The 22,530-nt window shown below is 36.5% G+C and overlaps 2 protein-coding genes across 3 annotated transcripts in view; both read left to right on the plus strand.

The window, feature by feature from the left end:
- SPATA9 (spermatogenesis associated 9) overlaps window positions 1-22,530 on the plus strand; it is a 73,821-nt gene that overhangs the window by 35,067 nt on the left and 16,224 nt on the right. The window contains exons 3-6 of one of the 2 annotated variants that reach the window (XM_081826541.1): window positions 660-766; window positions 2,046-2,142; window positions 15,063-15,151; window positions 21,658-21,885. In XM_081826541.1, coding sequence (XP_081682667.1) covers window positions 15,086-15,151; window positions 21,658-21,885 — 294 coding nt within the window. In that variant the 5' untranslated portion in view covers window positions 660-766; window positions 2,046-2,142; window positions 15,063-15,085. The remainder of the gene's footprint in view (window positions 1-659; window positions 767-2,045; window positions 2,143-15,062; window positions 15,152-21,657; window positions 21,886-22,530) is intronic. The other variant, XM_081826543.1, reaches the window with a different exon arrangement.
- On the plus strand, window positions 2,185-2,714 carry LOC102733001 (NHP2-like protein 1). Its single transcript, XM_006739843.2, has one exon. It carries the CDS (start codon window positions 2,212-2,214, stop codon window positions 2,596-2,598), a length of 387 nt encoding a protein of 128 aa, XP_006739906.2. The 5' UTR covers window positions 2,185-2,211; the 3' UTR covers window positions 2,599-2,714.

Genomic DNA, 22,530 nt, shown 5'->3' on the forward strand with positions numbered 1-22,530 from the left:
TGGAGGCGGAGGCTGCAGCCCAGAAGGCCAGGAGGGCCTTGGGGAGATGCACTGGTAGTGGCCCGGAGCGGAGGGCGAGGAGGCAGCCTGCACGTGGCATCTGCACCTGCGCCTGCATGAAATGCACGGCAGCCCCCTCCGGACAGCACACTTCCGGGAGAGCCAGTGGAGGTGAGGACAGCCCCCAGGGCCATCAGTATCTCCTGGCAGCTGCCCCAGGCTAGCCTCTGCTCAGAGCAGCTCTGTTTAGGAAAAGGGATCTTTCATCTTTATGTTTTAAACTCAGTAAGGATGAAACTTGAGTCAAGAGATTTTGAGTTTGGGCGAGATTACACCATCACCTTGAAAGTAAACTTTATGTAGAATATAAAGGTACTTAGTTTTTAAAAACCTACTGATTTTGCCCCCAAACACTAAGCAATAATATCGAAGTGGTATACACCCCTGATATCTCAGGTCCTTCTCATTTTCTCATGGGAGTTCTTCCTTGACTTTTATAGTAACACAATCTTCTCTGTATACTGTTGTATTTCCATTCCTAGTATAGCACTTATTAGTACATGGGATGACCTCATTTATTTGCTTGTTTGTCTATAGTATCTTCTTAATGCAAGGTCAAGGAGAGCTGTGATCCGGTCTGTTTTATTTATCATCTCCAGCTTCTAACACAGTGCCTGATGTTTGTTGATTAGAGGAAATCTTTTATGACTCTTTGGCCACCGAAAGCTGGTGCCCTTCCCGTTGCTTTCAAGGAACAACATCCTATGTATGTCTGTCTTATTTATATTTTATTGTAATTGTCCCTGAATATGTCTGTGTTATACTGTGTGCTTCTTTATCTAGAACAAGGACTTTTATTGTTCATTTTTGTATCTCATGTGCCTGGCATGCAATGAACACTCAGATTTTGATTGCAAAAGTGAAAGCTATCCATAATAGAATTTCTGATAATCTTTATCTTTTCTAAACTTCTTAGACTATCTCAGAATATCTCTCCTCTTGATGGTATTTTTGCCCTGATATCGAAAGCCACGCACTCTAACTAAAGAAGGTAATAAGTGTGGTGAAAAGAATTCAAAATTTGGAAAAGAGAATCTAGATAAGAGTTTTTGTTCTGCCATTTGCTGGCTTGGAGATACTCTCTAAATTTTTCAAAGCCTGGCTTATCATTTGTAGATAGAGATAATAATACTTATATATGGTCTATGTAACCATTCTGTTTCTTTGTATAGAATCAAAAATAAAATCTAGCTTTAATACACCTCTTTAAAAGAAAAAACAAAGAATTCTCCACATTCCCATCCTCTGCCTACATAACACATATTAGACATATTTAGTTTTTAGTTTTATTGAAACTTATTCATGTAAAAAATGACTAAAAGCCACAAATTAGGCAGGTATGATTTAAATCTTTGGTCAGAAAGACTTTATTTTAAATAAAGGGCATTATTATTTATATAAATGTTATATATAATCTTCATAATTTAGGACTATAGGCAATTTATTTGTCTTTTAACATGTAAGAATTATTTGTGTATAAAATAGCTTAGAAATACCTAAGAGGATTGCTTGGTACTGGCTGAAAATAAATGTAGTCTCATGGCAAGCTTAGATAAATTCACACTTAGTGAATTAAGGCTTGTCTGGGCTCCACTTCAAAGAGGTGTGATCAACTTGCTATTAAAGTGTTGGGTCAAAATAAAGAGTGGGTTGCATCATTTACTGTATTCATTTTTGGCACTATTGAATGAACTTAATTTTCTTTTTTATAATTATGTAGAATTACATGGAATAACTAGTTATCTTTTTCATTATGCTTGAACATTATTGGTTTGACCAGAGAGATCTTACATAAGTATCTGTACATTCTATGACCCTAAGGGAAGGGACCAAAATACACAATCTGTATTGGTTCCTGAAAAGGTTACTGCAGAAGTAGATAAATCTAAGACTTCCAACCAAAGGCCATTAAAAAACAGGGATTGTGAATACTTAAATGTATTTAATATGTATTTCTTTGCTTTTCTTGATATGATTCAATTAAGACTGCCCGTTTCCAAGGTGGAAGAATCTATCAGAAGATATGCAGCTGCTCAGAAATCCTTACTGAACAGTGATGACTACAAATTTGATGAGCGATATGTAAGAAAAGATTGATTTTAGTTTAAAACATAGATTTATAGGGGGTGGCGGGACCGCGGAATCGCAAATATGACTGAAGCTGACGTAAATCCAAAGGCCTACCCCCTCGCAGACGCCCACCTCACCAAGAAACTACTGGACCTTGTTCAGCAGTCATGTAACTACAAGCAGCTTCGGAAAGGAGCCAGTGAAGCCACCAAAACCCTCAACAGAGGCATCTCTGAGTTCATCGTGATGGCTGCAGACGCTGAGCCCCTGGAGATCATCCTGCACCTTCCACTGCTATGTGAGGATAAGAATGTGCCCTACGTGTTTGTGCGCTCCAAGCAGGCCCTCGGGCGGGCCTGCGGGGTTTCCAGGCCTGTCATCGCCTGTTCTGTCACCATCAAAGAAGGCTCACAGCTGAAGCAGCAGATCCAGTCTATTCAGCAGTCCATTGAAAGGCTCTTAGTCTAAACCAGTGGCCTCTGCCCACCCCCCCGAATCCTCCCCCTGGGGTTGTGTATCATATTGTCTGTGTCGTCATGTAGTTTCTCCAGCTACCTTCTCATTAGATTCTAGTACTAAAAACAAACAAACAAACAAACAAAAAAACATAGATTTATAACAAAATTTTCAAAGGCTGAAATAAGATCTGCTTTTCAGAATATGTTATATAAAATTCTATATATATATAGAATTCATAATATATATTTTATATCATATATAATTCAGAATATGTTATATATAATTCTTTCAATTGTTATAAAGAATATAGTTGTGAAACATTCACCTTAAATCTGAGCAAGTTACTGGTGAAAGCGATGGCTTTTCTTGGTTCATAGAAAATAGCAATAAGTAGTATGATTCTGTTCCACTGTATGCAAGCTCCAACAGAGTAAGACTTTTTGTCTGTTTTGTTCTCCCAGTGCTGAACAGTGGTAGCACATAGTATGTGCTCAGTAAATAGTGAATGAGAGAAAGAACTCCCCTTACTGTTATTACTGGAATAGCTCTTGATGATAATTTTTTCATAAAAGTTGTTACAGCAATTTGCTCATCAGGTTATTTCATTTTACTGTTTTTTATTAAATATGGAGAAATCATATTTATAAATTGTTGTAAGATATAAATTACAGTACATTGATATTTGTACACATGATTAAGTTTTAGAAAAAGTACATTACCATTACCTTTGTAATTGTCATGTGCCCTTGGTCCAATCCTATGTCTTCGCATCCCACCCTATTCTGAATTTTATGTTTATTGTTCCCTTTCTTTTTCTTTATAGTTTTACCATAGTTATGTGTGCTCCTAATATATTACTGAGTTTTGATTATTTTCAAACTTTACATAAATGAAATCTTGCTGTGTTTTTTTCTGTATCTTTTCCTCATTCAAAATTATTATGTTCCTAAGATTTATTCATGATGTTGCATGTAGCTATAATTTATTCACTTTTACTGCTGTATAGTAACTATTATGGATATATTATATAATTTATTTATTAATTCTGTAGTTAATAGATGTTGGAGTTGCTTACACTTTCTTGATTCTACAATTAGTGCAGCAGTGAACATTCTAGTTCATGTTTCTCGTGTTAGTGGGGATATTGCCAGAACTGGAATTGGTGGTTACAGCTATGCATGTCTTCAGTTGTACTTAATAATACTGTTTTTCAAAGTAGGCATGCCAATTTACATTCTTATTACCACTATATGAGAATTTCTGAGCCCCACATCCTTGCTAGCACTTGATACAATACGAAAGAAATGAGAAATGCAAGGAAAACTTGACAAGAATAGAATTTATGGAGGATTTTAACACTTGGTTTTTAGTAATATGTCTAATAGGCAAAAATTAATAGGCTGTATAAGAATTGAATAATAGCGCCTGGGTGGCTCAGTCATTAAGCGTCTGCCTTCGGCTCAGGTCATGATCCTGGGGTCCTGGGATCAAACCCCGCATCGGGCTCCCTGCTCCGTGGGAAGCCTGCTTCTCCCTCTCCCACTCCCCCTGTTTGTGTTCCCTCTTTCGCTGTGTCTCTCTCTGTCAAATAAATAAATAAAATCTTAAAAAAAAAGAATTGAATAATATAATCAATAAACTCAGGTTTTTTGGTAATGTAAATGCATTTTTACATTTTTTGATTAAAGACTATATGTTTCTTTTTTATGATTTAGGACATTTATAAAAATTTGTCATATAGTTGGTCACAAAAGAAACCTTAAAATCAGGAAAGTAGAGATTTTATAGACCATATTCTTTTTTATATTTCATATAATTCATAGTCACAGATTTTAGTACTAACCTGTTAAGAACACAAAGCAATGGACAAATCTCACTTAGGAATATATTTGCAAAAATTGTAAATGAAATATTAGCAAATGACTCTAGCAAAATATCAAAGAAATAATATGCTATGAACAAGCACACATTCTTTTCCAGGAATGCAAAGATGATTCCAATATCAGGAAAGCTAATACAGAATTTTTTTTAAAAGATTTTTTATTTATTTTTTGACAGAGAAAGACACAGCGAGAGAGGGAACACAAGCAGGGGGAGTGGGGGAGGGAGAACAGGCTTCCCGCGGAGGAGGGGGCCCAATGTGGGGCTCCATCCCAGGATCCTGGGATCATGACCTGAGCCAAAGGCAGACACTTAACGACTGAGCCACCCAGGTGCCCCAATACAGAATTTCTTATATCAACACATTGAGGGGGGAAAAGTGATCATACCCATAGATTATGAAATGGAAGTTGATAAAATTCAACAACCATTCCCAAACTGGAATTGGCAGAGAAATATGATAAAGATTATTTAGAATAACACTTGCTGTTGGTTTTTTGGTAAGCAGTAAAATATTAAAGGTGTTTTAATTGAAATCAGGAACAAGATAGGTGTCCCTTCCATAGTCATTGTTACTCAGCATTATTTTTGGAAGTCCTAGTGAATGCAGTTAAATAAGATAATAAAATAATTGGTATGGACATGGAAAAAGAAAGATGAAATTATTTTTTCCCCCTTGATGACAGTGAATACGTGGAAAATCTAAGAGATTAGTGGAAAAACCAAGCTGGGACAGGGATGAGGAACACCACTAGAAATAATAGAATGAAAAAGAAGGTAGCAGAGACTTTGCTTAACAGAAAATAAAACATACTATAAAGTCACTGTCGTCAAATTAGTGTTATAATGACATATAAATAGATCAGTGGACCAGAATAGAAAGTCCAGAAATAGTTCCCAGTATATCTGTGTGTGGTAGTGTATTTCATATCAATGAGAACAATAGTTTATTTAATCAGTAGTACTTAAACAATTAAATATTCAAATGGAAGGAAACAACAAACTATTAAAAATGAAGCATAGATGGATTAAAAAAAATTTTTAATTAATTTTTAAAGAAAGAAAGCTGGGAGGGGCGCCTGGGTGGCTCAGTCATTAAGCGTCTGCCTTTGGCTCAGGTCATGATCCCGGCGTCCTGGGATCGAGCCCCACATTGGGCTCCCTGCTCCGTGGGAAGCCTGCTTCTTCCTCTCCCACTCCCCCTGCTTATGTTCCCTCTCTCACTGTATCTCTCACTGTCAAATAAATAAAATCTTTAAAAAAAAAAAAAAAAGGGGCACCTGGGCGGCTCAGTCGTTCGTTAAGCGTCTGCCTTCGGCTCAGGTCATGATCCCAGAGTCCTGGGCTCGAGTCCCACATCAGGCTCCCTCCTTGGGGGGAGGCCTGCTTCCCTGCTCTCGCTATCTCTGTCTCTGTCAAATAAATAAATAAAATCTTAAAAAAAAAAAAAAAGAAAACTGAAGAAAACTTGGGAGACTGTATGTCTAACGTAGGGCCTGGAAAAACTTCATTAACAGGAAAACCATAAGTTTTATAAAGAAGGATAGTTTTATTTGACTATATGAATATTTAAAAATAAAAAATCTGTCTTGAATATAAATTTTATTTTTTAAGGTAATTTACTTTTAATTTATAAAGGTATTGGATTTTCACTGCAGTTCAAGAAGCACTGATTTAGGTTGTGGGTTGCCTGTATTTCTGAGAAACTAGAAGATAGATTTAAAGTTAAAGTTGGAACATTTTTGACTACAGTATGTCATAGAAGATATATACTTAAATTTGCATATATTAGGAGACATAATATCTGTTCATCCCATAAATAATGATGCTGTATTGACCACTAGATTAGTATGATAATGGCCGATCATTCCATGAGACCAGTAGGAGTCCCTTTAAGCTGGATTCTGTTTTCTTTGAATAGGATCACATTAATCTTCAAGAACTTCCTTCCTTTAGCTTAATATCTCCCTGGTTCGCCTTGTACTTCTCCTGCCCCAGACCTGATATCAGCTGTTTCTTCAAGGAGTCCTAGTTCATTGTAGTGAGGAATGATATTAAAGCCTAGATTCTAGGTACTAGGAGTGTTCTTTTCTACTGGATTGGCAATGTTTCCAGCCATTCCAGTCTGTACACCTAGAAAAAATGCATTTTTAAAAATCATTTTCAATTCTGTTTACCATTATAGTGTTTTACTTTGTTCTTTGATTTTCTGATGAGGTCTTTTTTTTCTCTTATACTGAAATTCTTTTTTTTTTTTTTTATTTTATTTATTCATTTGAGACAGAGAGAGCACAAGCAGAGGGAGAGGCAGAAGGAGAAGCAGACTCCCCACTGAGCTGGAAGCCCAGACTGTGGGGCTCCATCCCAGGACCTGGAGATCATGACCCAAGCCGAATGCAGATGCTTAACCATCTGAGCCACCCAGCACCCCTATACTGAAATTCTTGATTCTTAATGTTATTAACTCAAAAATGTGTTTATCCTGCACTATAAGGAAAATAATTTCAAATAACAAAACCAATAATAATACTACAAGAAAATGACTGAATGAAATTTAAAATGTCCTTTTAGTTCTTCTTGTCCTTGCAGTGTTCTGGACTGTGTTCTAAAGTCACTGGAAATAAATCGTTTCTACGTGTTGTACAAAAATTTGATATACAGCTGTTTTTTCCTTTTTTTTTGTTTTAGGGATTTTTTTTTAAGGTTTTTGTTCCATTTTTAAGTTTTATTTTCCTGTACTATTGAGACGTTCAATGACATTCTGCTAGCCAATCCCTTATATATGCTTTTTTTCTCCCTAGAGAGTTTTCAGATCTTCTTTTGGCAGAGAAAAAAATCTTAATGTTCCAAATTCTTACACTGATGGGTCTTTGTGTGTGTCTTTCAATATAGTTTTCTAGTTTTTTAAATTTCTAACACTTTGTCATTTTTTTTAATTTATTTTTTTTGATGTAGTGTTCCGTGATTCATTGTTTGCGTATAACACCCAGTGCTCCATTCAATACGTGCCCTCTTTAATACCCATCACCAAGGCTAACCCATCCCCTCACTCCCCTCCCCTCTAGAACCCTCAGTTTGTTTCTCAGAGTCCACAGTCTCTCATGGTTCCTCTCCAATTTCCCCCCTTTCATTCTTCCCTTCCTACTATCTTCTTCTTCTTTTTTTTTTTTTAACATATTGTATTATTTGTTTCAGAGGTACAGGTCTGTGATTCATCAGTCTTACACAATTCACAGCGCTCACCATAGCACATACCCTCTCCGCAATATCTATCACCCAGCCACCCCATCCCTCCTACCCCTCACCACTCTAACAACCCTCAGTTTGTTTTCTGAGATTAAGAATTCCTCATATCAATGAGATCATATGATACATGTCTTTCTCTGATTGACTTATTTCGCTTAGCATAATACCCTCTATTTAAGATTTCGGCTTTTTGATGGCTGCATAATATTCCATTGTATATATATACCACATCTTCTTTATCCATTCATCTGTTGATGGACATCTTGGCTCTTTCCATAGTTTGGCTATTGTGGACATTGCTGCTATAAACATTGGGGTGCATGTGCCCCTTCATTTTTTTTTTTTTAAAGATTTTTTATTTATTTGACAGTGAGAGATACAGTGAGAGAGGGAACACAAGCAGGGGGAGTGGGAGAGGGAGAAGCAGGCTTCCCGCTGAGCAGGGAGCCCGATGCGGGGCTCGATCCCAGGACCCCGGGATCATGACCTGAGTTGAAGGCAGACGCTTAACGACTGAGCCACCCAGGTGCCCCTGCCCCTTCATTTTAAAAAATAAATATTTTGAAAGTTTTCCCATGTATATTCTTTTGATCTCTACTGCATTACATGATTTCATTTACTTTACTCACATATTTATCAGTACTACACCCATTATTATGCTACACTTTTGTCTTCTATTCTCAGATATACAGTATAATAGACTGCAGTTAATTTACCCAGCATTATTTACCAAAAAGAAAGCAGAAAGGGAAATCAAAGACAAATGTTCTTATCATGTCTGTTTTCTAGTTCTTAATGATTGAGCTCATATTGAATTGATTATTTCAGTTAATTAGGATATATCACATGAGCTAGTATTCACTATGATGGGTAAAATAAATAAAAATGTAGTGCTTTGTATGTGGGGAAGAGTGTTCTTCCCATAATGTGTGATAAACATTGTGTGTGTGTGTGTGTGTGTGTGTGTGTGTAATGTGTCTTATGTGTCCTGTATTTACATGTCAGTTGGTTGACTCTATGATGAATTTGTTAATGGTAAAATTTTTCATCCTACCTGAGACATGTATAATAGATTTGATTATATGCATTCAGGAAATATTCATTGTAATATTGTAAAATTAAAAAATACATAAAAGCACTGTCCTGGTTTTGGGAATATAGCCTTGAGCTAACCAAAGACCCTGAACTTATGGAGCTTATATTGTGATGGGGGAAAAAAGACAACAAATAAGTCTGACCTTCTCAGCTTCCTACCATCTAACCAACCTCAGCAATTCCCACAATTGTGTAGCAATGCTAACGTTGCAAATTCTGTCTCCTATATGGCCTGCCACTTTATTATAACTATTTGAGTACTTCCATTGGGCTTTCCGAGGCTACTCAATATTAATGGTACACAACTGGAATTTTAGAATATAATTATTAAATAATTTTTAAGAAACAAAATGATATAAATATACCTGTTTTGAAACATTTTTGAAAAATTGTATTTGCAAGATATATAGCAGGTATTTACTTTTGGTATTAAGAAGATGATTATTTACCGTACAGAAGAATTTTATCTAGTGTTACTTTTTTTTTATAGATAATGCATCCTTTTTTTAATTTAAGATTTTATTTATTTATTTGAGAGAGAGTGGCAGGCAGAGGGAGAAGCAGGCTCCCCGCTGAGCAGGGAGCCCGATGTGGGACTCGAGCCCAGGACGCTGGGATCATGACCTGAGCCGAAGGCAGACGCTTAACGACTGAGCCACCCAGGCATCCCTATCTAGTATTACTTTTAAAGAATAAGTTCCCCTAGTGCATTTCAAATGATTAAAGTTACAAACATCCTGTTTACACACAAGCTGCCTCAAATTCTTACTATAATGAGAAGGTCTAGACACTTTCTCTTGTGACCCAGGATTTCCCATGCTTGGTCAACTTATGCATTCAAGAGGGATCACAAGAATGATAGTAACCTATACTTCACTGGCTTTGCCCCACCTGCAAAACTTCAGATCTCTCCAAAGGCTTGAATCTGCTCCTTTCCCTCCAAGTATTTTTGGGAATTCCTGAAAAGTGTCTAATTATTAAGAACAAATCTGGTCAGCTCCCTTGCAGGTAGCATCTGCTTGGCACTTGTGACTACTTCTATGGATACCATTATGTCTCCCTTGGGCACTGCTTCAGTTTTGGCTCTGTTCTGGACACTGCATCCTCATGATGAGTACCACTGCTAATGCAATGACACAAAGAGCCAAAGATCTTTGGCAAAGTCCTAAAAATGCCTCCTTTCCCTTTTTGCTTTTTGTGGGAGGGGGTACCCTAACTGTATAGCTAATTTGTGTCCACTGTCTTAAGAAAGCTTAGTAAGAGTGTTTAGGGTCTCTCTTTTCATTCCATCTACTCTGAATCCCTATTGGATGTGAGATCAGGGATAGATCTGAGTGACATACACCACCCTATGCTCAGAATCACTTTTCCCCCAAGATAATTAAGGCATTGTTACTTGACTGGCTTTGTCAGAGCTGGCCAATGTAATTAAATCTGGGTTCTCTTCCAGAAGGATCCTGCAGTCTTGTGTGTGTATGTGTGTATATATATATATATAATACACATATATATATGGGCTTTTATCAGTCTGCTGCATCTGTTGTCCAACATCAGGACCTGTCTGAGCCTTTGACAGTAGAAGTGGAGACTTCTCCTACACACTAGACTGATTTATATAAAACTTTTCTCTAGTCTCTGAGCAAAGTGATATACTATCATACTTTCAATCATACTTCATGACATAAACTTGGCATTTAATCATTAGACATAAGTGAATAATCATATGGAAACAGTTTTTCTGTAGTATTTTTAAAAATTTGTGTGCCTTGTCTGCCATGACACACAACTTTTTAGGAATAAAGAACCCAATTAACACTGATTTTTATTAGTATTTTCCTTTCTAAGCCTTGTTTGTGTACATATAAACTTTGGGTTGTTATGAACTGTATTGTTTTCTACACATTTTGTTCAGTTTATGTGCATAGTTAGATTTTTAAGGAGTCCACATTTTACAAATATAATGAGCAGAAGCTTTTCTATAGTTTTGGGGTAGCAATCATTTGAGGAATGTTAGGTACAGGTTCCCCTACTTTTCAAAAGTTTGTGTTATACCACTGGGCTTTTATGAAAGACCTGGTGGTGGTACCTGTTTTCATTATCCAAAAGAAATTCAAAGAGGATTTTCACTTTTATGAAAAAATGAAAATAGCATTCAGTGTGTGTGTGTTGCAGTAAGCCGTTATAGAGGGTGTGGGCACCCGAACAGCAAGAGTGGCCCTGCCAAGCTCCCTCCCCGGAACTACACTCAGTATGAAGCTGTGATAGCTTTGAACCGTGTCTGTGAGCATCTGTGCTTTACCTCAATTTATTTTGTATATCCCTTAGCAAGATGTGTCCTATGGTATCAGAAAAGCCTGAAAGAGGTTACTTTTTGGTCTGGAAACAGTCAAAATAACTTTCTGTATAAATTAATGATAATTGCTTCTTCACTTTACTCCGTTTTGGCTTACAAAATGTTTCCTAGGAATAGAAAAGCTCTTTCTGATAGCAGAGGAAACCTGAATTTGAATTACTTACAATTTATGCCATCCTGAATGGCCTTGCATTAACTATCTTTATACAAAGTATTATTAAGGATTTTTTAAATAGGGATATATTCCCAATATATTGGTATGGGTAATATTAATGTATTGCTTTGTTTGATATTTTCAGATTGCTTTCAAAACATTCCTACCTCTGAGAGTTATTACAAGAATTAAGAGATGAGTGGTGTAACCTAGCTCATAGCACAGTGTTAAATTAATTAAGCAAAGAGGCCATTAGACTGAGGTGGCTCCCATGCCTTAGCAGCCGACACAAGCAAACCAAAACCTAAGCCTGTAAATGCCTCAGGATTATGCAGTCTAAACCTAAGGATGACCAGTAACAAACAGCCAACTAGGCTTTCCTAAAGAATGCAAGCCCTTGAACTATACCCAGTCAAATAATTTGCTTCTTTGCTTCCATGTCTTCTGTATAAAAGCCTTGCCCCTAAGGGCAGTCTGTGAAGTACTTCTAATCACTTCTGGTTTGGTGATGCCTGATGAGAATAAATTTTTGTTCAAATAAATTCTTAAAATTCTTAATGTCCCTCAGTTTATCCTTTAACAACAGTTAACTAGTATGTATTTGACCTCAGTAAGTGTCCGTACACTTCCTCCAGATAATGATTTTTAAAATTACTTTGAGGGGTGCCTGGGTGGCTCAGTCGAAATTCTTTGTTTAGGCTCAGATCATGATCTCAGGGTCCTGGGATCTTGCCCTGAGTCACGCTTAGTGGGGAGTCTACTTGTAGATTCTCTCTCTCCTCTCCCCCTGCTCACATGTGTTCTCTTTCTCAAATAAATAAATAAATCTTAAAAAATTATTTTGACATTATTAAACATTTACCTTTAACTGAGATTTACAGAGTCTCAGAGCATGCTGTGAGCTGGAGGAACATAGCACTGGGACGAACAGAACTAATCCACTTGTGAGTTGGCACCCAAAGGAGGTGGGTTCCAGTCCAAATCCTTGACTGGGCCAAGGATGATTCTGAAAGAATTTGTTCTTGAGACTTGACAGATAATACTTGAAATCAGAAGTATAGGTCTGTATCAGTTGAGTTCGAAGTAGGTTTAAGGGAAGGATCTAGTTAGGATGGTTATCAGGGTTCCAGCCAGTTGTGTGCAAAATTAAAACAGGCTGAAACCCATGTGAACAGGGCAAACTCAGTATTGACTTTTCACCCAAATTTTGCAAACTTTCCCAAAACAAAGTAGCTGTTGTAGGGGCGCCTGGGTGGCTCAGTCGGTTAAGCATCTGCCTTTAGCTCAGGTCATGATCTCAGGGGCCTGAGATGGAGCCCTGCATCCAGCTCCCTGCTCAGTGGAGAGCCTGCTTCTCCCTCACCCTTTGCCCCCCTCCCCAGGCCCCCGAACGGGCCCCACTCATGCTTTCTCTCTCTTTCTCTCACTCTTGCTCTCACTCTGTCTCAAATAAATAAATAAAATCTTTAAAAAACAAAGTAGCTGCTGTGTATTTAACAATGACTGCCATCTATTGAACATATCTGGTCCATTAAATAAGTTCTGTCACATTTTGAAATGTGAAAGTTAGGTTAAGAAAACATAATTTGCCCAAGGTTACACAGCCTGGTAGGTAGGTAGGTGATAGAGTTGGAATTCAAACCGGGTTCTGACTGAATCCCAAAACTCTTTATTTTCTAATTAAGCTTATACTGCCTTCACTTACAGTGTAAAATGTTCATTTTCTTCCAAGCTTTGTGCAAATAAGAGATTCTTTTTTTCTGTATTAAAGCCTTTTAAATACAAATAAATTTGCAGGGCTGTTATAAAATTTGAAGGTATTTGTAACTGTTTCCTAATTAATTTTTGTAAGTGTGGAGCACTGTATCATGAGCTGTAAAGAAAACATAGTTAAAGAAGATAACCATTAACATTATTTATTTTGTCTAACTTTATTACCTGAAATAACATAAGATACATAAGGATATAGCCATAATTAAAATTAAGTAAAACCCATAATATGATCAGATATGGTCACAAATATAAAATAAGTGTGGCGGGGTAGGATTTTTTAAAATCTCATTACCCCCTGTCTTTTTTTCATCATTCCTCTCCCAAGGAGAGTCATTAAGAAAGCAAAGACAGAAAGAACTTTGTTAGCATGACACAGAGTCTGGTAATGCTTTAAGTGTGGACAATACTAGCATGAGGACCCGTTTTTTCTTACAGATTTGTTAATTTCATAAGATGCTTAGGAGGGTGAGAACTAATAAGAAGAGAAAAAAAAACTGGATGAAACCAATTGGTAGCTAGGACAGACATCAGGAGGTGGGCAGATGGATGAAAAGAACTTAGGGGGTCAATGAGATTGGAAAACAGGGAAGAAGACAGAAGAGAGAAGGGACAGCCAACTGTTCCTCTGGGGTAAATTCTGATAGGACATATCATAGTAGGACAAATAAAGGGTTACATTTCTTACAGACTTGCAGTTTGTGTGTTCATCATTGTCTAATAAGATTTTCTTTCTGGCAAAGGATTGCAACTTCCACATATTAAGGGTGTAATTATCTTAAGCATTAGGGTCAGGGTGGAGGAAAGCATGTTATTCTAAAGTTAAGAGAAGTATTTGTGGTGTGGTGAAGAGTGTTCTCAGACAGATTAGGACTAAAGACAAATTGAAGGCAGGGATCTGGCAGGCTTCACATTTTTCTATTTCCTAGACAGCTCCAATGAACAAACCTCTAGCACCCACAGCTTATGCTTGACAAAGACAATGGTCTAGCTACAATTCATTGTAAAGGCTTCAAATTAAAATCAACTCCAAATTCATCCACACTAAAATATTAACTAGGTATTCAATCAAATCCACATGATATGAAATTCTTCCTAGATTTGATAAATGGAAAATAATGGAGTGGGAGAGTACTAGGAGGGAAAAAGATGAGGAAGAAGTAGAAGAAGAAGGAGGAGGAAGAGGAATTTTAAAGAAGAGAAACCATAGATTTTATAATTTTGCTTGTTTTTGACCTAGTGATCTTTATTTGAGTGAAGGAAAAACAATCTGTTCAGAAGTCTTTCTGAACTAACTTCTGGTGTTTCTTTTCCTCTTGGCATCATGTGTGAAGCATTTCTTTTAAAGCATATGCCAACTCTCTTCAAAGGGAGCTTTGTTCTCAGATGATCCATTAGTTGAGGTATCACTGTAGAAGTTGGGTCAAAATTCCAAATAATGCAGAACTCCTTAGTATGGTTTATTTTTCATTCTCCTTTCTCCTCCCCTTATGCCTTCAAACACATTCTTCCCCTTCTCACTGCCAGAGTGGTTTCAGAAGATTCTGTAACAAGCTCTCAGAGGCCCATTGTGCAGTAACAAAGAATTCTGGCAATGAGCTGTAGGTTCTGTCCTTGCCTGCTTTCCTGAGTGGAAGGGTGCCCTCATCCCTCACTAATGGCAGAGTAGGACAAGTGTTGTCCTGGCGTGCAAACTTGCCAAGCACTAGGAACCCAAGCAAGAATTTGTCATGCCAATCAAACCTGTTGGGTGGATATGTGGGCAGGTGTTGAAGAACTTTTCTGGAAGAAGTATATGCAATCTCATTGTAAAGGGGATATGGGTGTGGGAAACAATGGGGAATAAAGTCCCCTAGGGTTCACTTGCTTTCCCAGGGACTTAAAAAGTGGACCCAGTGTCCCATGTTCTTTTGAATTGTGGTTAGGTGATGTTTTTCGTTAAGTTTTTTCCCCCCTAACTTCTTTTTGTCTCAGTCGAGGGGATCCAGAAAGTCATCATGGACCTTATAGATGAGTTTAAAGATGAATTCCCTACCATCCTAAGATTATCACAGTCTAATCAGGTAATGTGATTTCATGACTTTGAAAAGGATTACAAAAAGTATATTGTATTTTTAATATCATATCCATTATTTAATGCTTGACTTTGAGATCAGTGCCTGAAGCTTAGGGAGAAGTTAATTTTGCCTCAGAAGAACAAATTTCAAATCTTACTCAGTGGGTGGGTCTATGGAAAGCAGAAAGATGGTGGACAAAGAAATGAGATAGATAATTTTAAAGATAATCACCGTGTTGTTAGATTGGAACTGTGGAGCTCTCTCGTAGCCACAGTTGCAATGTATGTAGTTTGCTACATTTACTTAAGATTTGCTTAATATAAAAATCAGGAAAATACCTAGATATATTTTAACTAAAATCTATGGCAGTTAAATTAGTGAAAAAAAAACCAACATAAATTATAATAATGGAAAGATAAATAAGGTATGGGTGTATGTTTTAATGTGGAAAGAAAATAGTGATATCAGTTTAAACAAAGCATATGTGCATATGTTTTGTATAACCTCTGCTCCCAAAAGCATTTGAGACAGATAAAATATGGGGAGTGGAAGAGGGAATAGGTAGAGAATTCTGAAAAGACATCTGATCAGGAAAAAGTAACATTTTGTAACCTAGTTTACTTAAAAGTACACAGCTCTTAATGGAAAAGTATATTTAGTCATCTAGACCACAGTTGGAATAGAATATGTTGTAAAGTTACATGGTACAGTAATAATTTCCTCATCCAGATATCAGAGTTTTGGCCATATCAAACATGAGGAACATAGCCAAAACCTGGAAGTAAACAAAAAAGCTCTCTGAGTAACATAGTAATCACAAAGTCTATATATTTCATTCCAAAGGAGAGATATTAGAGCCACTTTTAAACATTCATCCATACAACCAGGCATCAGACATTTACTAAATACTTTCCTATTGGCTGGGACTGGGGAGAGGGAATACAGAGATAAGACAGGATGCTTTCAGTCAATTAGCTTAATCTAATGGAGACAGAATTGTAAACAAGTAATTGTTTTGGAATATGGTAAGAGGTAAATCCAACTTGGAGGAATGAATGGCTCTACCTAAGATGGTCAGAGAAGGCTTTATGGAGGAAGGATGCTTAAACTGGGTTTCAGAGGATGAATATGAATTTTCAAAGTGAAAAAAAGGATAGGGTAAGTGGATAGGAGCAGAGGAAGCAGTGTCCATTAGGACAAAAAGTGTGAAACTGCATAGCATGTTCCCAGAATATCAAGTACATATGAACCAATGGCATTAGTCTTGGGTCTAGACTTTGGGGAGGGCTGATACTGAAGTGTATATATCTGGATACCTAGTGGTAAGATCGCATCCCAATGGTGGTCCACTAAGTAGGATAGGATGAGGCTTAAAAGCTCCAGACTACAAACCAGATTTTATAAATCTGTATCTTAGACTCATTGTCTAGTTGCTTCCCCCTTTGGAATTCCCCTAGTTTTAGTATAAAGGCTTTTTCAATGTTGGAGATTTTTCTTGAGTATGCTCTGGAGTACTAGAGAAGGAATGGGCAGGTGACCATGCTTGGTCTAGGATGTGAAATGGCTGAGACTGGCACAGTCTGGGAAGCCCTGTTTCCCCTTCCAAGTTGTGATTCTCTCACCATTGACGACATTAAGGAAACTGGGTTTAATAATCTAAGAAGTTGCAACTTTCTTTACAACTCCCTTCCTCTCTTCCTACCCCCTGAATAGCTTCATTATCACTAGAGCCATAAATTTGGTTTAATAGTGAAATAGCTTGATATTCTGATCCCAAAGAAAGAACTCTGAGTTCCTATTTCCAACACACCGAAGTTATTTACTTATAAGAACTTTACTTCATTCAGAGAAGAATATAAACAGTTACTTTATGTCTCATTTTTAACACACATTGTTCTTTTTCCACCATTTAATTTGCTGAGATTGGCAAGAAATCCAAGTTCTTAGGGGATATTGTGACATATTGAAGTTACTTGTACTTCAAAAATAAATTATTCAGAAAACAATGCTAATACTTGGGTAACTAAATTATACTTGAAAGGTCAGATTGTAAATACTACAAATTTTATTATTTTGGGGATGATCCATAATTCCCAAGCATACTGAAAGGAGTGGTTTTAAGAATGCTTAGAGGGTTTTAATTAATTGGGTTGGATTTTAAATCTCTAAATTTCATGATTAATATTTAAAACTTTTTAAAAAGGTTTTAGGCATTTATTTATTTAGGAAAAGGCCATATTGTTGGCCTGAAACAAATAAAAGTTTTGGTGGGAGTGATGGTGGGATTTTTATAGAAGGATATATCCAAGAATAGTGGTTATTAAATAGTTCTTTATGACTCATGATTTTGAAGGAAATTTTCTTCCTGGGGCTGAGGGAAGTTAATTTTAGAATCTTAGCGTGAGGTCATGGCTTCTGATGTCATGTACGCTCCAGTCCAACGCAGACCCCAGTACGTTCAGTATCCACTTCCTTTAGCAAAAACAATGATTTTTAAAGGTTTTCATTTGCAAATCGCAAATGATTTCCATATGAGAGTTTAAAAATACTAAACTTTTACATTTGAACAAATGAAAAATGTATTTTACAGTTAGGAAACTAAAAAGTTTTAATTTAGATGATCTTTACTTGAATGAGAGAAATCCTTTGTGGTAAAATAGGGTCAATTTTTGTGGTTTTAATTATGAAAGACAATTATGTGTTTTATTCTGTAATTATCTTGCACTTAACCTTATACTATAAAATTGGGAGTTATAAGCAGAACATATTAGAATCCATATAAAACTTTGGATTTTTATAACTGTAGATGTACTTTTCTGAATTCTCTTGGCTTCTTTTTTTTTTTTTTTATAACACGTAGGACAAAACTCTTGGGGCTGCACCAGTGACATCTGGAAATTACTTTTATTAGTATAGAATTTCTAAATATGATGAGATAGGATCATGTTCTATAATTCAGTTATATTTTTGTCTTTGGTGTGTTGTTTCTAGTGGGACACTGTCATAATTGTCAAAGTTACAGAGCACATTGTACATTGAAAACTTTCAGGGTGGTTTCTAATTTAATATTTGGTATATTTCTCTATTTCTCTATGTTAATTTGTTATATTTTCTGATACTCCTCATTTATTCATTTCAACAAATATTTATAGAGTACCTTACTATCCACCAGACACTATTCTAGGTACTGGGGAAAGATCAGTGATCCAAATAGATATAAAACACTGCTGTCATAGAACTTACATCCTAGTCAAGTAGGAAAACAAGAAACAAGGAAAATAAACTATATGTTATGTTAATGATAGGTCTTAAGAAGAAGAAGAAATATGGCAGAGATATGAAATATGGGTGGGAACAAGGAGAACAATTGACCATTGAGGTAGGGTGACTAAGAGGGTCTTAGAGAAAGTAATTCTTGAACTAAGACTTGAGGGAAGCAAGTGAGGAAACCTTGGTACCTTTGAAAAATCAAATGGCATAGCTAGTGCTAAGTCCCTGAGGTGGGAGTATACTTAACAAACTCAACAAGCAGCGAGGAAGAAAGGGAGAGAAAAAAAGACAATGAGGTTAGGGAGGTAAAGAAAAGACAACCTTTGTCGGGCTTTGTAGACCACTGTTTGTAATTTGGCTTTTATACTGAGTGCACTAGGAAGCCACTGAAGCAGCAGAGCAGAAAAGCAAGATAGGATCTAAGTTTTAATGGTATCTCTCTGGCTGAGGTGTTGAGGAATAGAGTGAACATAGACAAGGATGGAAGCAGAGAGACCATTGAGGAGGCTAATTTACTAGTCTGGAGAAGAGATGGTGGATAAATGCAATGGACTGAGTTTTGGCACAGGGGGGTAGTGAGAAGTGGTCAAATTCTAGGACTATTGAGAGAAAGAATTGAATAAGACTTGCTGACAGGTTGGTTTTTTTGGATGTAGAGTAGTAAAAAGCTGATGAATAGAAATTGGAGTTCAGCATTAAAACAGTTGATGATACAGAGATGAGTATGGCTCTAGGAAAAAAAAAACAAAAAACAAAAAAAAACAGGAAAGCAGGATATATCCAAATAGCGAAATTTGGAGCAGGATTCTCGAAACAATCTGATTAATTGATACTAGGTTTCTTGTGGTAAATGATTATTACCGTTGTGTGTCTCTGAGGTGGGGGGGGAAGGGAGTTGGAATTTCTTTTCTCACATCTGGTAACGTACTCAGATGATAATGATGACAAAAAGAATCATGTAAACTTGCACATTTTGCAGCCAATTCCAGGATGCTTAGGACAAGAGTCAAACAAAACCAGGGGAAAGAAATGAGCACTTCTTCATTTGGGGTCAGCATTTAAATTTACACACGTGGCTTGTTAGGAAAATATATAGCATATATAGTAGACAAAGGGAAAAGCTGGTAGCTCAAAAAAAGGAAAAAAGAAACCTTTTATTTAACAATTTTTTACCAGAGCCTATTTTAAAAATTCACTGAAGGTAAGAGTGAATTGGAATCATCACTATAAACTGGTGACTATTTTTTTTAAAAAAAAAGAGGAAAATCTCATTCTGCATCTCCAGGACTGTAAGTAGCCTCTCCTCTGTTGTTTCCTTTCTATTCTCAGAGCCTCAAAAAAACCCCACCATGCACCTCAATGTCTAGATTTGGTTTCTAATACTATTCTGAAAAGCAGTAATGGTCTTCTTGGGAACAAGCTGACTGTATGTTTTGTGTCAGAGAGAATAAAAGTCAGATATTTTGTTGCTAGAGGTAATGTTTCTTTCAGAGATTCAGAGATATCTGTGAAAGTATTGAAAAAGGAAAGCATTTTAAAAACCATGAAGGGAGAGGCGCCTGGATGGCTCAGTCGGTTAAGGGTCTGCCTTTGGCTCAAATCATGATCCCAGAGTCCTGGGGTCGAGTCCCACAGTGGGCTCCCTGCTTCTCCCTCTGCCTGCCGCTCCCCCTGCTTGTGCTCTCTCTCTCTCTCAAATAAATAAATGAAATCTTAAAAAAAAACCATGAAGGGAAGCACAGTCATCAAATTGTAATGATTTCAGCATTAAAAGGAAACAAAGATGATATTAACTAGGAACAAGTTGAGTCTGTTGGAAAAAGCTATGAATTTATGACAATATTAAAATGAGAAATATAATACAAAGTGCACTGAAGCATTATTTTAATGCACACCTGAATTTTTAAAAATATTGTTTATCATAAATGCTATATTTTGGTCAACACAAATTATATGATCCTACGGGAGAGTTTTGATTCATGGATTATCAATTACAGATAGTCTTATTCTCTACAGAGGCAAATATTTATTTTTTTAAAAGATTTTATTTATTTTTTTGAGAGAGGGAGAAAGAGAGAGAGAGAGAGCCAGAGAGAGCATGAGCAGCGGCAGGGGAGGGGGAGAAGCAGGTTCCCCGTTGAGCAGGGAGCCCAACTAGGGGCTCGATCCACGACTCTGAGATCATGACCTGAGCCAAAGGCAGACGCTTAACTGACTGATGCTGCAGATGTACATCCTCGTTGAAAGGCTAGTACACTTTTTGGTTATCTCCAGTCACCAATATTAAAACAGTAAGAGAAGCATTGAACTTTAATGACAAAAACAGCAATAATAAATTTATTTCTTCAGGATAACAGTTGAGGCATTTAAAGTAAATATACAGTACATTAGCTCTTAAGCAAATATATGCTGCTCATTGTAGACCAAAACAATCCATCTAAAAGATGTTTTGTACTTATATATTTGGATTCAACAAATAGAGACTCAAAGTTGCTTTTTGTGTTATAAACCATTAGTTTCCCCCAAGTCATATATGAAAAAGCCAGAATAGGCCATAACATTGCTTAAATGAATAATGGCAACTATACTTGTTGTTGCCTGGAATGCAGTCTAACCACATTGTAAATAATTTCTCTGTGGTTCACTTTCTGGTACAGCAGGGAAAGATCTACATGTCATATGTTTTGCTAATGCCACAAATTTTTTCTGTCAGAATGCTCACAAGTTTTGAAGTTTTTAGAAGTAAAAGTTTCTTAAGTTTGTTTATTAGTATATAGGGAATTTGTTTTATTTTTTTTAATTGTACCGTGCATTATATATGAATGCTTTATCATTTAAATTTTTTAAATAAACTGGGAAAATATTTGTAACAGTTTTGAATAAGAATTATTGTTCAAATAATTCAAACATTGAGTAATATTTGAATAAGAACTGCTTACTTTTGAAAGTGCTCTTTAAAAAATCAATGCAAAAATAAAGAAACCCAGAGAGAAAAATGAAACATTTAATTTAGATCTTTTGGCTAGTAACTTAAATTCTGGATATTTATGCTAAGGCAAAAATCATACATTTATTCAAAAGTTTAGGTACGTGGGGGTGGGATATAATTATTGGACACTGAGTATATGCATAGGACCATGCATAATGTGCTGTTATGTGGTACTTGGTCTCGGTCTGAAGGAGATTGTAATAATTCATGGGAGAATCACACATCACTCATTTTTTAGAGGCTTATTTTCCAGAAAAGAGAACCCATGCAGAAACCGTCCAAAATCAGAATGGCTGTCGCCTTAGCGAGGATCAACCGAGGAACATTAATTCAAGGATTAAACAGCATATCCAGATCTTCCAAATCAGTGGCCAAACTTTTGCAGCCTCAGCTTGCTTGTAGACTTCTAGAGTTAAGGGACATATCACATCGTTTGCTGAGGGAAGTTAATGCACCAAAGCACCCCCTCTATAACGTGCAGGTGAGTGAATGTTAACATTTGCACAAGATATGGACTCTTTTTTTTAGAAACTGTTTTGAAATTGCAAGATTTGAAAATGTAGCACATTTGGTTGTCCTACATATAAAACAAGAATAGTTGGATAAGAAATGAATGGTTTGGTCTTTTTTCAATATACTATATATATTCCGGTTTAAATAAATCTGAAAGAGGAAGTAATGTGGACTTTTTTCCTGCTTTGTTATTTGATTGAGCTCTATGAAACTGAATTTCAAATGGTTCAACCTAAATATCAGCATACAGATTATCACTTATATGAAACCTAAAAGAAATCCTATAAGCCTTAAAAATGATGGTTTCGTTCCTTTTCCTTTTCCCCCATAACCTTGCTATGTTTCCAAGATAATCTTTGTTTGACTTAACATATTTGAGTATATTCAACTATATACTCATTGTGATAGACCCACCAACATCCAGTGTATTTCAAAGTACAGCTTCTACATTGTTATATTGAGGCTCTATTATATATTGTTAAGGACAATGGCTCTTAAAACCTTTTTCAAGACCAGTTTCATTTTTCTAAACTTTGTGACTTAGAACTCTGGGAGTTTCCGTTTGAGCATTATTCCAGGCATTCTAAATGTTCATTACAAACGATTGGGACTC

This window comes from Leptonychotes weddellii, chromosome 7, assembly GCF_054177405.1.
Source record: "Leptonychotes weddellii isolate Sample4059 chromosome 7, ASM5417740v2, whole genome shotgun sequence".
Taxonomy (NCBI): domain Eukaryota; kingdom Metazoa; phylum Chordata; class Mammalia; order Carnivora; family Phocidae; genus Leptonychotes; species Leptonychotes weddellii.